General features: G+C 35.4%; 1 protein-coding gene across 4 annotated transcripts in view; it reads left to right on the top strand.

Annotated features, from left to right (window-relative positions):
* POF1B (POF1B actin binding protein) overlaps positions 1-16303 on the top strand; it is a 105256-nt gene extending 88953 nt beyond the window's left edge. For all 4 annotated transcript variants that reach the window (XM_055393432.2, XM_088833764.1, XM_055393431.2 and 1 more), the window contains 7 exons: positions 32-145; positions 1250-1402; positions 1934-2053; positions 3436-3564; positions 4364-4446; positions 12082-12196; positions 13578-16303. In XM_055393432.2, coding sequence (XP_055249407.1) covers positions 32-145; positions 1250-1402; positions 1934-2053; positions 3436-3564; positions 4364-4446; positions 12082-12196; positions 13578-13583 — 720 coding nt within the window. In that variant the 3' untranslated portion in view covers positions 13584-16303. The remainder of the gene's footprint in view (positions 1-31; positions 146-1249; positions 1403-1933; positions 2054-3435; positions 3565-4363; positions 4447-12081; positions 12197-13577) is intronic.
* The last annotated feature ends 1845 nt before the right edge of the window (positions 16304-18148 follow it).

The following is an 18148-nucleotide window of genomic DNA, read 5'->3' as shown; positions in this document are numbered from 1 at the left end:
ATTGAGTCATAACAAGTAATTTTGGTTCTAGTCACTGGAAAATGATAAGATAAGAGTTGAGAAAGACTTGGCATTCAAAGAAACTCAAATAAAAGAGTATGAAGAACTCTTGGCATCAGTGAGAGCTGATAATCGCCAACAACAGGTAAATTGATATTTTCTTTGATAATAAATTAGATTGATAGTTTTTCATATGCACAGTTAGCACATTGGAGCTATGAGATACAATCCAGACAATTAAAATATGATGGAATAATTTGTTTATATGGGAATTGAGAGGCCTGGGGTATTTCCAGTTACTGAAACCCTCTCATAAAAGTATATGGATATATATCTTAAGTATTTTAGATATGAAGTATAAACAATTTGCAACTTTCTATGTTATTGGGTGACAAAAATTATATAAATATTGAATATCTAAGTTCACTCACTCATTTGGTCTACCAGTGTGTTGCTAAAAAGGTTTTTGTAGATCTTAACACATGTTTGTGCAATGAATAATTGAATGAATGAACTCTAAAAGTTTTCTACAGATATCTGAGCAGAGATGATTGTTAGGAAATCATAATAAATCTCTGAGGCTGATCTATTCCTAAAATTTGCTCCTGTGACAATCCCAAATTTTGGATGAGTTTCCAATTGTTACATAATCAGGCATAGGGTTATTTTGGTGCCTACCAGAAGGTAGGTTATCATATTGCCAAGGAGTAGCAAGAGTTTGCTAAATTGGTACACTGAAAATTCATCTAATCTCGATTCCTTCTCTCTCAAGAAGGTAAGTGAGAGTAATAACTTTCATAGCTGACTTAACTTACCATTTAAGGATAAATAAATTTTTCCATGCAAACTGGGCATGGAAAAATATTTGCTTTGTTTCATTGAGTTAATCAACTAAAAGCTGTTGCTGCTGCTGCTGCTAAGTCGCTTCAGTCGTGTCCAGCTCTGTGTGACCCAATAGACGGCAGCCCACCAGGCTCCCCTGTCCCTGGGATTCTCCAGGCAAGAACACTGGAGTGGGTTGCCATTTCCTACTCCAATGCATGAAAGTGAAAAGTGAAAGTGAAGTCGCTCAGTCGTGTCTGACCCTTAATGACCTCATGGACTGCAGCCTACCAGGCTCCTCTGTCCATGGGATTTTTCCAGGCAAGAGTACTGGAGTGGGGTGCCATTGCCTTCTCCGAATCAACTAAAAGCACTCGCTCCTAAAAAGTAGAATCCATTTGTCTTATTTATTATGTATTCTTCACAGCAAGGACTTCAAGACTCAATCTCAAAATGCCAAGCATTGGAAGAAGACAATCTCTCTCTTCGGCATATGCTATCAGACATAGAATATAGACTAAAAGAATTGGAGTACCGTAAGCACAATTTGGAGCAAGAGAATAATAATCTTAGAATGCAGGTATTCAAATTTTGTTTTAAGCATGTGCTGTTGCCTTAATTATACTATTGGTTATATATACGTCTATGTGCTGTGCTAAGTTGCTACAGTCGTGTCTGACTCTTTGCAACTCTATAGACCATAGTCCCCTGGGCTCCTCTGTCCATGGGATTCTCCAGTCTAGAATACTAGAGTGTATTACCATGCCCTCCTCCAGGGCATCCTCCTGACCCAGGGATCGAACCTGTGTCTTTTAGCCTGCACTGGCAGGCGGGTTCTTTACTACTAGTGCCACCTGGGAAGCCCATATGTGTGTGTGTGTGTGTATCCAATTCAATGCGAGAAAATACATAGACTGCTTTCCCATGATTTTACATGAAGTTAAGTCTGAACTCACTACCATTTCAGGTGTATAATGAACTTCCAAAAAATCCCTCTGATTATTTCAATGTTTTGTTTAATTATGTGTTTTTCATTTATTAATGTTTTGTAGTATAATATGTGTTTCCTTCATAACAGTTTAATTACAGAAAATTATTTTGCCTTGTGTAGGTTTCTGAGACTTGCACAGGCCCGATGCTGCAGGCTAAAATGGATGAGATTGTCAACCATTACTTGGAGACGGTAAAAAACTTAAGAATGGAGAAAGATAGAGAGATCTGCAAACTAAGGGTATGTAGATCCTACACAGCATAAATATACAGGTCTGCAAACTAAATTAAGGGTATGTAGATCCTACACTGTATAAATGTACAGGTCAGCACAGACTTTCTAATAAGATAATGTTATTTCCAAGTTTAAAGCTACAAAGAAAAATCAACTGAAGGTAGGGTGATAGGAGTATGTTGTAGAACTTTTTGTTAAATACATATCATTGTGTAAAGAATATTGTTAAATTGTTTTGTAATTTAGTTTCATCTTTTCTAGGAAAGAGAAAAAGAAGACATTACGTTGGGGTTGTTGTTTTTTTTAATTTCAATTTATTTATTTGGTGATGGGGGAGGGGGAACACTTTATGATCCTACCTGAAGCTTGCTCTATGCAGGCAAGAACAATTTTCAAGATTTTCCAGTGAAGCCACGTTTGAATTCATAAAAATCTTTCTTTGACTTTGAGGGGTGATACATAGCAAGAGCTTTGTCAAGTGCAAAGATAAAACTGTTGAATTATGTACCTGTAACTGTCATCAAAATCAAGATGATATTTGTGAGAATAATTGTACATTGCCTTATTTTGTCATTCTAGGTCAAATTGACTAACCCTTAAATTACTGATGCCTAATTGTAGTTATATAACTAAAATATTTTAATATAAAAACTGACCACAGAGGTTTTTCCAAATATAATGTACAGTCTTTACCAAAAGTCAAAATGAAACAAAATAGAATTAATTCAAAAGGAAATCGACTTTTCTTGCAGATTTCCTCCACTGGTTTCTTCTCCATCAGAATCTTACTAATAACACTTTAACCTGACAGTCATCTGTGCATACATAATGCAGTAAAGAAGGAAATGAACAGGATTTGGAGTCAGAAGACCTGTCATGAAGTTGCAGCTGTGTTGCTTATTAGCTGTTGCTCCTTTGTATCATTTAACATCTCTGGCTCTCATTTACCTGTTTTGTAAATAAGATTTATAATAACACTTATCTCAGAGGGCTGCTGTGAGGACTGAGAGAAGTTATGCAGGAGGAATATGTTGTTAAGTGCAAATCATGATATAATATTAGTTACTGAGTTTTCCTTAATTAGTATTTGAAGGAATATAAAGTACCTGTTTTCTTAGCTTTATTTTAATTTTGTTGCCTAAGATTTTTACTTACATAATGCCTAAGACTAAATAGTAAAGTCAACTTTAAAAAGTGAGAAATTCCTAATTGGTATTTTAATTCATATTCAACATTGACAAAACTCCAAATGTTTATGACTATTGGTATTTTACTCTTCATTTCATAACTAGCTGTATGACTTTCTGTCACTTAACCTCTTTGGAACTCAGTTATCCATTTTGTTAAATGAGAATTATAATAGTTCTAAGTTCTTTTTAAATCCTTAGACTCAATTAAATCAGTACCAAAAAGATGTTTTAAGAAGAGAAGGAAGCTGCAGTGACTTCCAGTTCAAGATTCATGAACTGACAAGTTTGCTGGATGAGAAGGATTCCCTTATAAAACATCAGTCAGAGGTAACAGAGAAGGGGTCAAGGTGGAGAGGAACCATACAACTCAGCCATGTGGAATAAATACTTCCCACAAACTAAGAAAAGACATATTTCCAAGACTTAACTTTATTCATAATGAAGAATGTGAATGCCTATGAAGAAGTAGAAGGATCCATTTCAGGAGAAATAATTCAAAGGAAAGATAGAATTGAAGCAAAAAATGTTATGCCTTTAATATTTTTAAAATGTTTATTTTCTACCTCATTAGCAATGAAACTTCCAATAAGACTGAGTTGCTTCAGTAAGGGACTGTGTTATATTCCTTTCTATGACTATAGCATATAGCCCAAGATCTGTTATAAAATAGGTACTGAAGGAAGAAAGTATCCAAAATGGTGGCTAATATTGTATTGCTGTTATTGAACAAATGGTACTTGCAGCAATGTTCAGTAAGAGATTATCTTTGAGGAAACAATATGTTTCCATATTGCAGTTTCAATACTTTTCTGCTATAGTTATACTTTTGCAACAGAAATTTTCACATATTCACCTTGAGAATAATACCCATTCTATCTCATGTTATCCCTTAAGTATAGAAATCCTATACCAGTTAGTGGATTCTTGCAGAGACTTATAATGCAACTTAATTAGGTATCATGAAGCAAGAATATATGGAATTCAACAAGTAGGATTGGAATATTCTTACCTCACGGCTAAAAAGGGAGGGAAAAATTATTCCTAGAACCTTGTTAAATGATCAGAAATACCTCTTACCTCATGTTTGTACTGTTTTAAAATGGTTCTATTGTCTTTTATTTGTAAGGAACTCTCGAAGTTGAGACAAGAAATATATTCATCTCATAACCAACCCTCCAGTGGTGGAAGGACAACTATTACAACTAGAAAGTAATGTATTTTTAATGAAATTTGGATATGATTTTGGTTATGATATAATCCAAGTTATAGCGTGTTTACTTGATATATACACTCCTAGACAGAATTTGGTGTTTTCTGCTGGCCAGTAATTCTACTGAAGCATGAATGTTCACAAAAAGACGATAAAATTCAACAGCACACTTTTACTGTATTTATAATACATTAAAAACAATGAAAATAAAAAGCAAATAATTCACTGTTTAACCAACCATATTAGTCAGGACTCTTTCAGTTGCACATACTAGAAACCCAGCTTAAACTGGGAATTGGTTAATCCACTTAACTGGTATTGCTTGTTGTCCAATTGGATTTGTGTGATCAAAATGTCTTCAGAAATCTGTCTTTATCTTTTGGCTCTGTTCTTTCCTGCATAGACATCATTCTTAGGCAGCATCTATTCTTATGTAATCAATATGACCATAACTTACATCACAGCAATTTAGCAAAATCAAATAGAAACTGACTCTTTATGAATACATTCAGCAAAAATCAAGTTTGGATATTTCATATAAATGGAATAATGAAAAATGTAACTTTTGGAAACCGAAATCTTTCACTTTGCATGTTTTCAAGATTCATCTGTGGTTTAGCAAGTACTTCATTGTTTTTTGTTACTAAATAGTATTCCATTTTATGGATGTATATAACATTTTATTTATCCATTCATTATTTGATGGAAATTTGGGCTGTTTTCAGTTTTGAACAATGCTATTGTAAATATCTGTGTACAAATTTGTGTATAAATATGTGTTCATTTCTTTTAAGTATGTACCTAGGAGTAGAATTGCTGAGCACATAGTAACTCTGTTTAACTTTTTGGAGAACTCCTAAACTTTTCCAAAGCAACTGCACCATTTTATGGCTGTTAGCATTTGCTTTATATATTGAGTTTCTCCTATATTTGGTGCATAAATATATACAATTGTTATGTCTTCTTGGATTGATCCCTTGATCATTTTGTAGTGCCCTTCCTGTCTCTTGTAACAGTCTTTATTTTACAGTCTATTTTGTTTGATATGAGTGTTGTTACTCCAGCTTTCTTTTGATTTCCATTTGCATGGACCATCTTTTTCTACTCCCTCACTTTCAGTCTGCATGTGTCCCTAGGTATGAGGTGAATCTCTTGTAGACAGTATATATATACGTCTTGTTTTTGTATCCATTCAGTCCATCTATGTCTTTTGGTTGGAGGATTTAATCCATTTACATCTAAGGTAATTATCAACTTTTATATTCCTATTGACATTTTATAAATTGTTTGGGGTTTGTTTTGTAGATCTTTTCCCCCTTCCTTCCCTCTTTTGTTCTCTTCTCTTGTGTTTCTTGCCTAGAAAGTTTCCTTCAGCATTTATTGCAAAGCTGGTTTGGTAGTGCTGAATTCTTTTAGTTTTTTTTTTTTTTTTTTTTGTCTGTGAAGCTTTTGAATTTTCTGTTGAGTCTTAATCAGAGCCTTTCTGGGTAGAGTATTCTTGGTTGTAGGTTTTTTTCTCCCTTTCATTACTTTAAATATATCCTGCCACTCCCTTCTGGCCTGCAGAGTTTCTGCTGAAAAATCTGCTGATAACCTGATGGGGAATCCCTTGTATGTCATTTGTTACTTTCACCTTGCTTATTTGAATATTTTTTATTTGTATTTAATTTGTATTTGTTTGATTAATATGTGTCTCAGTGTGTTCTTCCTTGGGTTTATCCCATATATGACTCTGCACTTCCTGGGCTTGGGTGACTACTTCCTTTCCGATGTTAGGGAAGTTTTCAACTATAATCTCTTCAAATATTTTCTCAGGCCCTTTCTCTTCTTCTTCCAGGACCCTTTTAATTCAAATGTCAGTGCATTTAATGTTGCCCAAAAGTCTCTGAGACTGTCCTAATATCTTTTTTCTTTGCTTTGTGGCAGAGATTTCCACCATTCTGTCTTCCAGGTCACTTATCTGTTTTTATGCCTCAGTTACTCTGCTATTTTTCCCTTCTAGTGTATTTATTGCAGTTCTTGTCTTGTTCATCTCTGTTTATTTGTTCTTTAGTTCTTCAAGGTCTTTGGTAAATATTTTTTGCACCTTCTTGATCTCTGCCCCCTTTCTTTTTCCGAGATCTTGGAACATCTTTACTATTATCATTACTCCAAATTCTATTTTAGATATATTGCTTGTCTCCTCTTCATTTAGTTGTTTTTGTAAAAGTTTATCTTGCTTTTTCATCTGTAACATATTTCTTTGTCATCTCATTTTGCCACTTACTATGTTTATGGTCTCCTTCCCACAGTCTGCATGATCATGGTTCCTCTTGCTTCTGGTGTCTGCCTCCTTGTGAGTGAGGTTGGTCCAAAGGCTTGTTACATTATCCCTTTGATAGGGTGATCAGAGCTTGCCCTACATGTTGCGTGCCCTAGATATTGCTATTTGGTTGTCACTGCCCTGTCAGGGTTGGGGTCTATTCCCTAGTTGTCAGAGTAGAGACCCCCAGATCTGTTTCTTAGCTGTGTTTCTGATCTGTGGTATAAGATAGGTAGGATTGAAGCACTCCCACTGGGAGAGAAGCCACTAAGTATTCCTCCTCTGGAGGTGTTCGCCTGTCAATGTGCTCTGTTGTGTCCCCTTTTGCCTGTTAATGAGCTTACAAAGTACAATGTTGTTGGTGCTGTTCTTGGTTCCACCTTAACTGTGGACATGCCAGCAATTGGCCCTGGTGACTCCCAGGCATTGTTTTCATCAGGCCACTGGCTCAGATCCACTGAAGTCAGGTCCTAGGACTGCATCAGCTATGCACCTGGACCCACCATGGGAATTACAGAGGCAGCTCATATTCTGGTCTGCCCCAACCTTCACATGTACGTGCCCACAAAGCCCACAGCTGCTAAAGTTAGACCCCTCCTAGCTACAAGAACACTTGTCCTTTCAGATGTTTCACATGCACTGAATTTAGGAAGCCATCAGTGGAGGTGTAACTGAAGTTTTCACAGCTGCGAAGAGAGATTTCACCACTTCTTCCTTAGTCACACATCCCCTGGTTTCAGCCCCTTTGGGCAGATTTCCTAGTAGGGGGAGCTATCCGTGTCCTCCTGGGACAGCATGGGAAGGTCCTGACTCTCACTGATGGACTTTCTAGAGGAGCAAGTTTACCTACACACTCCCAGGACAATGGGACAGCTCCTGGAACTCACTGGTGAATTTCCTAGTAGCAAGAGCTATCTGTGCTCTCCTGGGACAGCAAGGCAGTTCAGCATCTGCCTGCAGGTCTGGAAGAGGTGGCCAGTGTCTGCCTCTGGAGCCCAAAATGGTGATGGTGACCCATGCCAGTCCCCAGGCCTCCTCTAGGCAGTGTCCTGTGCCTGGGAGCACTCACAGGGAAAGAAGCTCTTATGGTGATCCCACCCCCTCTCCTCATGTGCCTCCCAATAATGGTGCCTTCTTTCTCTGGTGGGTTCAGGATTCTTCCTAATACACCTAGACCTAGTTAGGTGTAGTTTCCACACCTAACCCTGATCTCTCCCTGGGACTGAACTCTGGAATCTGAACTTCAGCACCCAAGCCCCACTTTCACTGACAGAAGAGTGTCTCAGGTTGGGGAACATAGATTGGCAGTGCCGACCCTCTGTGCAGGTTACTCTCTGTTTTGCCTTCCACAAACCTGTTGCTGCTCTCTCCCTCTTAGGCTCCAAAAGTCTCCCTCTGTCCAGTATCATCTCTCCAGTGGTGAGGAGACTTATCATGGTGTGGGAAACTTTCTTCCTTCACAGCTCCCTCCCAAGGGTACAGGCCTCATCCTGATTTCTTCTTTTTCTTTTTCCTTTAGTCCTACCCAATTATGCAGATGGGTTTTTTTTAAGTCTTTTTTTGGGGGATGTCTGAGGTCTTCTGTGATTGCTCTTTTGTTATCATACTCCTTTTTATGCTTTCAATACAAAAGATTTCTCTTTAAGTTTTTAAAAATTTTGATATAATTAACATATAACATTATTTTAGTTTTGGATATAAAACACATTGGTTCACTATGTGTATATTTCTAAGTGATCACCACATTCAGTTTAGTTCAGTTCAGTTCAGTCGCTCAGTCGTGTCCAACTCTCCATAGTTACAAATTTTTTGTGATAAGATCTTCTAAAGATCTAATCTTTTAGCAACTTTCAAATATACGATACAGTATTATTAACTATAGTTACCATACTGGTCATTACATCCCAATGCATTTATTTTGTAACTGGAAGTTTGTACCTTTTGACCACTTTCACCCATTTTGCCCACCCCCCACTCCTCCACCTCTGGCAACCAGCAATATGTTCTCTTTACCTTTGAGTTTTTTTTTTTTTTTTAGATCCCAAGTACAAGTGAGATAATATGGTATCTATCTGTCTCTGTCTGCCTTATTTCATTTTGCATAATGCCCTCAAGGTCAATCCATTCTGTTGTAAATGATAGGATTTCCTTTATTTTTTGGCTGAATGATATTCCAGTGTGTGTGTATGTGTGTGTATTGAATATACAATACATAATATTTTCTTTATCCTTTCCAACATTGATGGACACTTACACTGATTTTATGTCTTGACTATTGGTAAATAATGTCACAATGAACATTAGAGTGCAGATACCTTTTAGTGTTTTCATTTATTTCTGATAAATACCCAGAAGTTAAATTTCTAGATCATATGATAGTTCTATTTTTAATTTTTTGAGGAACCTCAATATTGTTTTCTATAGTAGCTGCACCAGTTTGCATTCCCACCAACAGTGCAAAAGTTTCCCTTTTTTTCAACACCCTTGCCAACACCTGCTATTTCTTGTCTTTTTGATAATAGCCATTCTAAGACAGGTATGAGGTGATATCTTTCTTGATATCTTTAAACTGTGTGCTCTTTCTTTGCTAACCAATCTGGTTAGAACTATGTCAATTTTAGTGATATTCTTGAAGTTATTTTCATTATTGTATTTTATCTGTTTTATTGGTTTATTAGGTATATTTCTTTTTTATGATTGCTGTAAGTTTTAAAGTATTATTTTTTATATTATCACAGTTTGTCTTCAAATAATATATCTCATCACATGTAGTATAGAAATTTTATGGTAGTATATTTCCATTTTCCCTTCACGATCTTTTTGCTATTTCTGTTACCTATATTTAATTTTACATATATTATAAACCTTCAAATATAGTATTATATTGCTCTAAATAGTAAAATTATTTTTAAAATATTAAAACAAGAAAAACAATGTTTTAAATTTACTCACATATTTATCATTTCTAGTGCTGGTCAGTCTTTTGCTTAGATCCAAAATTACCATCTGATAATCATTTTCCTTCTGTCTCAGATACTTCCTTTACTATTTCTTGCCATACTGCTCTGCTGGTGAAGACGTTTCTTGGCTTTTTATGTCTGAAAACAGTTGTAATTTTGCCTTTATTATCCAAAGTTATTTTTGCTGTGTGTAGAGTAACTGGAGAGATTTTTTCTTCCAGTACTTTAAAGATGTCATTCCACTGTCTTCTGACTTTTATTATGTCTAATATGAAGTTTGATGTTAATTTTATGATTATTTCTCTAAGTAATGCTCTTTTTTCTGTGTATGAGATTCTTTATCACTGGTTTTCAGCAATTTGGTAATGATATGCCTCTATGTGCTTTTCTTCATTGTTATTTTTCTTGTTGTTCATTGAGCTTCTTGGATCTCTGTGTTTAGTTTCTATCAAATTTGGTAAGAATTGGATCATTATTTCTTCAATTATTTTTTTGTCTCCTGCTAATCTTATAATCCAGGATATATAATCCTATATCCTGTAATCCTTCGATTATTCATACATGAGGGCACCTGATATTTTACATGGCTAACTCATACTATGTATATCTTTTTCAGTCTTTTTTTCTCTTGTGTTTGATTTTGGATAATTTGTCCTGATGCCTTCATATTTAGTAGCATTTTCTTCTGCAGTGCCTAATCTGTTAATCCCACACAGCACTCAGTTCAGTTCAGTTGCTCAGTCGTGTCCGACTCCCTGCGACCCCATGAATCACAGCACGCCAGGCCTCCCTGTCCATCACCAACTCCCAGAGTTCACTCAAACTCATGTCCATCGAGTCGGTGATGCCATCCAGCCATCTCATTCTCTGTCGTCCCCTTCTCCTCCCACCCCCAATCCCTCCCAGCATCAGAGTCTTTTCCAGTGAGTCAACTTGTTGCATGAGGTGGCCAAAGTATTGGAGTTTCAGCTTTAGCATCAGTCCTTCCAATGAACACCCAGGATTGATCTCCTTTAGAATGGACTGGTTGGATCTCCTTGCAGTCCAAGGGACTCTCAGGAGTCTTCTCCAGCACCACAGTTCAAAAGCATCAATTCTTCGGCGATCAGCTTTTTTCACAGTCCAACACTCACATCCATACATGACTACTGGAAAAACCATAACCTTGACTAGATGGACCTTGGTTGGCAAAGTAATGTCTCTACTTTTTAATGTGCTATCTAGGTTGGTCATAATTTTCCTTCCAAGGAGTAAGCGTCTTTTAATTTCATGGCTGCAATCAGCATCTGCAGTGATTTTGGAGCCCCAAAAAATAAAGTCTGACACTTCCCACTGTTTCTCCATCTATTTTCCATGAAGTGATGGGACCAGATGCCACACAACATTAATTTCATCTTTATAAATCTGATGTAGATCATCGTATTCTCAATCTTTCTCACTATGTTCATGCTTTCCTCCGACTTACTGATTATACACATTATATATTTCTTTATATTTCTAGTAGATGAAACCTTACTTATTTGTCATTTCTTGGTTTGTTTCTACTAATTCACTTTTTTCTTCATCATTACTCATATATTCCTGCTTCATTCCATGCCTACTAATTTCTCATTGAATGTCATATATTATGATTTTACATACTTGAGTTCTGGATATTTTTTATAACACTAAGAATTTAGGAGGTTTGTTCTGAGATGAGGTTAGGTTATATGGAAACAGTGTAATAATTTCAAGTTTTGTTTTTAAACTCTTAGAACAACTTGCAGTCTAGGACCAGGACATCCCACTACTAAGGCAGTAGTAGTGTTTTGTGGTATTTGCCTGATGCCCTCTAGTATTAGGAAGTCTTTTCACTCTGGTTAGTGGAACACAGACTGGAGTTCCTTCACCAAGTGAATTCCAGGAATTTTAAGACTGTTCCTTTTCAGTGGTTCTTACCCCAGGCTCAGTAGCTTTTTCACGTGCCTATACTGATCAGTACTCACCCAAAGACTTGTAGGGGAATTCCCTACAGATGCCTTCACCTCTCTCCAACTGTATAGCTCTCTCCTGTCTGGTATTTTGTTCTACAAATTCTGACTCCAGGCAGTGTGGTAGGCACTTGTAGGGCTCATGTCATTTGCTTCCCTTCTTTGGGATCACTGTCTTGTGCTACCAGTAGTCCATCATTGTCAGAAGCAGAAATACTTCCCTCTTATTCTCTTGAAAATAATAGTAGTAAATCTGTGTACACTAAGAGATTTTCTTTTTAGAAAAAGTTAAAAGTCATTCAGAGCCAAATTAAATAAGGAAAGTCAAAGTAGGAGTGACTAAAAATATTGAAATTATTTTCTTGTCCAGCCTGTAAACTGACTGTTTATATATATATATAGGTACCGGACACAGTATCCAATCCTAGGCCTCTTGTACGATGACTATGAATATATACCACCAGGTAGTGATACACAAACCATTGTGATTGAGAAAACAGAAGACAAATGGACTTGTGTAAGTTCATGGGACATTTCTATACTATATAATTAGGGAGAAAAAAATCCTAAGGCCATTGCATTTTGTTAGCAGAGTTTCTCAGCCTCAGCACTATTAATATTTGGGGCTGGATAATTTGATGTGGGGGACTTCCCTGAACATTGTAGGACATTGTAAAACTATATAGAATCTGATTTTTAACACTATGATAATGACAGCCTTTTTCTTATGTTAAAATCTTCTTAAGTACTAAAAGCAGGTAAGACTAATCTATGGTTTTTAAAGTCAGGAAGTGGTTGTTTTGCTTTGAGGGTTGGCACCCGATTGGAAGGAAACATAGGAGGACTACTGGGGTACTAATAATATGCTCTTTCTTGATGTGAGTAATGGTTGCATATATGTGTTGAGTTTAGGAAAATTCATTTAGTTGTACACCTATGTGTGTACTACTTCTAAGTTTATTATATTTCAGTAAAAGTCTTAAAATGCCTAAGTATATCATAATGAGCAACAGATAAATATATGTCAATCAATTATTCTGTAGAAGCTTTTGAGGAAAATTTTAAATGTAGATTCATAGTTAATAAAATACTGCAGGTGTATAATTAATAAATTACTGCAGATATAATTAATAAAATTAAACATCTTTTAACTCACTTTAAACAATTATCTTTTGGTTGAACAAGCTCAAATATTTGAATAAACTAAAAAAAAAATTCAGAAAGCTATTAGCTCTTAAGCCCTTCTCTAACTACAGTCAAATCATTAATCTTGTATATATGGTAATCTATCATCAGTGGAAGCAACCAACATTCAGTAACTCTAAAATAAAAATAACTTGAACTTTGAACTCTATTTTACTATATTGTATTTCATAGGTCATTAATTATTTGAGAATTACTTATTACTATTATTCCCCAGAGGTGGCATAAATGTGAAGACCTGCCAAATAAAGGGTCTACAGAATAGTCATTACTTTTCCCTTCATTAATAGCATACAGCAATGAACATCAAACTTGACATCTGAAGGTACTAGATACTATTAGCAAGTTCAAAATATATTTAAGTTCACAGATGATAGATGTGTATTTATCAACAGAGTATTTAACCCCTTTATTTAACAGAGATATATTTAACCTCTAAATGTGACACCAAGGAGTAAATGTACTTAAATCTTCCTCCCTTGTGCTTAAAGTAATTTGAAAACTATACCTTGACTAAAGTCAGATAAACCATTGTGTCATTGACTATACATATAAAAAAGTACCAAAACAGCACCATGCATTTCCTTTGGTATTATTCATATCAATGTATATAGTTTTTATAACTTTGTTCATATAATTATAATGTCTTAAATTAATTATAAACCAGTTCTAAACTATTTCTTTTTCTTTTCTAGCCATGAATGAATCTCCAATTCAAAGGAATTTTTTTGTGTCTTCATTAGTACTTTATTTTTTCATAACTAAAGCCAATCAATATTTTAAATGCTACAACCCTGCAAGTCTAATGGAATTAATTAGTTATACAGATGACAGTTTCTCCAGCCATTTATAAGGCCTGAATCCTTTCTATCATATTTTTTAATTCAATATAGCACCATACTTATTTTTAAAACTCAATTACAAACTGTAGGACTTAATCCACTCTTTTTCAACAGGGTGTTTCCTAGACAGAGTTAATTTTGTTGGGGTAGAGATTTTACAAGTTATCTCACTAGAAGTTTTCCTATGATATTAGACTGCAGTTTAGCTGCAGGACTAAATACTATTTTTTAATGACAACAACAGAAAGCAATATTATTGCATTTAAAAAAACAGTTTAGTGCATGGTATATACAGAATATATTTGCTTTTCTCATATTAAACCTTGTGATTAAAATAGATGATTTATTACATGTACAAAGGAGTTACATTTATACTTCTTTGAGATAAAACTAAATCATAGGTGATGGGTAATTTCATTTATTAGGGAAGTGGGAAAATATTTTTAAAAATACTTAAATCTACTAGATTGTCCATTATGGTATAATGGTTGTAAGTACTTGTCAGAGGCTTGGCAAATCTGTATTTTGAAGCATATCATCCCCAAATGAGCACACCCACTTTCTTAAAAACAAGCCAATTATACAGAGTGAAGTAAGCCAGAAAGAAAATTATCAATACAGTATACTAACACATATATATGGAATTTAGAAAGATGGTAACGATAACCCTGTATGCGAGACAGCAAAAGAGACACAGATGTATAGAAGTCTTTTGGACTCTGTGGGAGAGGGTGAGGGTGGGATGATTTGGGAGAATGGCATTGAAACAGGTATATTATCATATGTGAAACGAATCGCCAGTCCAGGTTGGATGCATGATACAAGATGCATGCAGCTGGTGCACTGAGATGAACCAGAGGGATGGTATGGGAAGGGAGGTGGGAGGGGGGTTCAAGATGGGGAAAACGTGTACACCTGGGGCAGATTCATGTCAATGTATGGCAAAACCAATACAATATTGTAAAGTAAAAAAAAAAAGAAAAGAGAGAGAGAGATCAATAAAGAAAAAAAAGAGAAATAAAAGAGATAAAGGAAAAAAATAACATTATATTGCATTAGAGAGTGGAAGGAAGGTGGGCTTTTTTTTTAAATAGTGGTAGACAAAACAACATTGAAATTCTATATAAAAGTGAAACACTGCCATACAACCCAGCAATCGCACTCCTGGGCATACACAACGAGGAAACCAGAATTGAAAGAGACACAGATACTCCAATGTTCATCGCAGCACTGTTTAAAATAGCCAGCACATGGAAGCAACCTAGATGTCCATCTGCAGACGAATGGATAAGAAAGCTGTGGTACATATACACAAAGGAGTATTACTCAGTAATTAAAAAGAATACATTTGAATCAGTTCTAATACGGTGGATGAAATGAACCTATTATCCAGAGTGAAGTAAGCCAGAAAGAAAATCACCAATACAGTATACTAACGCATATATATGGAATTTAGAAAGATGATAATGATAACCCTGTATACGAGACAGAAAAAGAGACACAGATATATAAAACAGTCTTTTGGACTCTGTGGGAGAGGGCGAGGGTGGGATGATTTGGGAGAATGGCATTGAAACTTGTATATTATCATATGTGAAACAAATCACCAGTCCAGGTTCAATGCGTGATACAGGATGCTTGGGGCTGGTGCACTGGGATGAACCAGATGGATGGGATGGGGAGGGAGGTGGGATGGGGGGAACACATGTACACCCGGGGCACATTCATGTCAATGTATGGCAAAACCAATACAATAATGTAAAGTAATTAGCCTCGAATTAAAATAAATTTTTAAAAAATGTGAAACATTTGATATCTGTATTCTACTTGGGAGAAATAGATCTTATCATAAAATAGTTAATGTACTTTGAAATTGGTTGATTAACTGGGTTCTAATGATCTTATAGCATATTAAAGCAGAGATAGCATGTTAAAAAGCAGAGACATTACTTTGCCAACCAAGGTCCGTCTAGTCAAGGCTATGGTTTTTCCAGTGGTCATGTATGGATGTGAGAGTTGGACTGTGAAGAAAGCTGATCACTGAAGAACAGATGTTTTGAACTGTGGTGTTGGAGAAGACTCTTTAGAATCCCTTGGACTGCAAGGAGATCCAACCAGTCCATTCTAAAGATCAGTCCTGGGTGTTCACTGGAAGGACTGATGCTAAAGCTGAAGCTCCAATACTTTGGCCATCTCATGCGAAGAGTTGACTCACTGGAAAAGACTCTGATGCTGGGAGGGGTTGGGGGCAGTAGGAGAAGGGGACGACAGAGAATGAGATGGCTGGATGGCATCACCAACTCAATGGAGGTGAGTTTGAGTGAACTCCGGGAGCTGGTGATGGACAGGGAGGCCTGGCGTGCTGTGATTCATGGGGTTGCAAAGAGTCAGACACTACTGAGCGACTGAACTGAACTGAACTGAATGATCTTATAAAGTGAACTAAAGTATTTTCTAAATATATTAGTAGATACGAATGAACTTTTAAAATTTCAACCCCTGTGGTTAAAGTTAAGAATTAGCAAAAATTAAAATGTTTGTATTTGACAAAGTATAGATTAAGGTAACAAATAAATTTGGATTTATAAGTGAATGAGGTTTTGCACTGAAATATCTTTGCGAATATCTATATATAATTCTGTTGTTCTAATTATTTAATTAGAGTAATTATATTCTAATAATTATCCATTATACTAATAAACTGTTAGGAACATATGAGGCACTCTTCTGAATCAAACCACAAATGAAGAGAAAAATGTTTTTAATATTTATATATTCAAGTTAGTCTTGATATGAAGCAAAAAGCCTTATTTTCTTAATACTCTGACTAAAATGTTAAGCTCTGTAGTGTGGGTTGGTACAATTCTAATCTTACTAGTGTTTTGTAACAGAATGAGCTATACAGTCCTTACCTTTTTTCCCTTAGTATAGGAAAAACAGGGAAATTTCTCCTCTGCTAACTACTCCTATATTTAACTGTAACAAAATTATGCCTTGTTGTCTCCCCATTATACATTATGTAGGTGGAAGTTTTTAGTAGCCTGATAGAAAAGTGCTACCATAACTTTTAAAATTAGAATAAATGTGATTTTCCTAAAATACTCATATAAAAATAACAGTGCCCCAAATTTGGGCTCACTTGATGCATGCATAGAGAGAGAATGGGGGTTATAACAAGGTGATTATTACACTTAACAAAGTTATATATATGCATTTCTTTTCCCATTTTTTTATTAAGTTCAATAGAAACGTGATTGTTTTCCTCTCCTAAGTTTCACACAGCTTACTTCTGAAAACTGCAGATATTGTCAGGTGAGGAATGCCTGTTTATCTAATTTCTGTTCCAGCATATTTTACTTTAGATGTTGAATAAAGTGGAGACTGCAATCACATGCAAAGTTAATTTAAGTGCATAAATAAAATATGTATCTATATGGTTTTTGTGGAAGTCCTAGTAGGGAACATGTAGTATGGATGTTTAGCTTAGCTGTACATTTTGGTACTATTCACATGAATGTTTATGTTAGAGCTAACAAGCACAATAGAAAACTCTGATGCGGATTACTAGAAACAACACTTTAACATAGTTGGACCTCTCATTAATGCAGGTTTCTGCTTAAAATGAGAATTTCTTCGCTTACAAACCTAGTCCTCTAATTTTCATAATTCAGTAAGTTCATAACTAGATGCCATAAAACATTCTTCCCATTTTTGTAATGGTGCTTTAACTTTAATACTTTGTCTTTACAGAAACAGTACAAAAGAAACAAAGCTCAAAAAATTGCATGTTACCACCAAATTTAGATCACTTTAACAAAAAGCCATTCTCACTTCTTTCTCATTATTATAATCCACAAAGATAACATCATGTAGGCATAATACCCATGAAAGTAAATAATAAGCTGTGAAAAGACTTCTCTGAAAGGTCTCTCTCCCCCACCAAACACCATTACTAAATTTATTGGATTTCCATAGTACTTTTTTGTCCAGTAAAAAACTGCAAAAGTACTTTTTTATCCATCATAGGATAAATAAAATATATTTAAAAAATAAATAACAGAATAAACAACCACATCTGTTATAAAACCATTAATCTTTAGTAACAAAACAAGACATACCACTTTTGAGCCTACAGAGAAACACTGGAATAGTAATATGACATAATTACATGATAGCCAAGCAGTCTTGGATCAGTCTCTTGTATATGAAATATTAAGTCCAGGGTCTTTATGTTTGGCTTCCTTCCCATTTTTTGTTTTTAAAGTTTATGTTCCAGACATTCTTTATGTCAAAGGATAGACTTTATAACATAAACTTTAATAGCTGGTTTGCTAACAATCAGTATTGAATACTCCTTCCCCAAGTGTGCCAAAATATTATAAATCAGACCAATTTCTTAAAATGGGAGAATGTATAAGCTTTTT

Source organism: Moschus berezovskii, chromosome X (genome assembly GCF_049115385.1).
Source record: "Moschus berezovskii isolate FMDL1 chromosome X, NW_MosBer_1.0, whole genome shotgun sequence".
In the NCBI taxonomy this organism is placed as follows: Eukaryota; Metazoa; Chordata; class Mammalia; order Artiodactyla; family Moschidae; genus Moschus; species Moschus berezovskii.
This window is presented reverse-complemented; position numbering and strand designations above follow the sequence as displayed.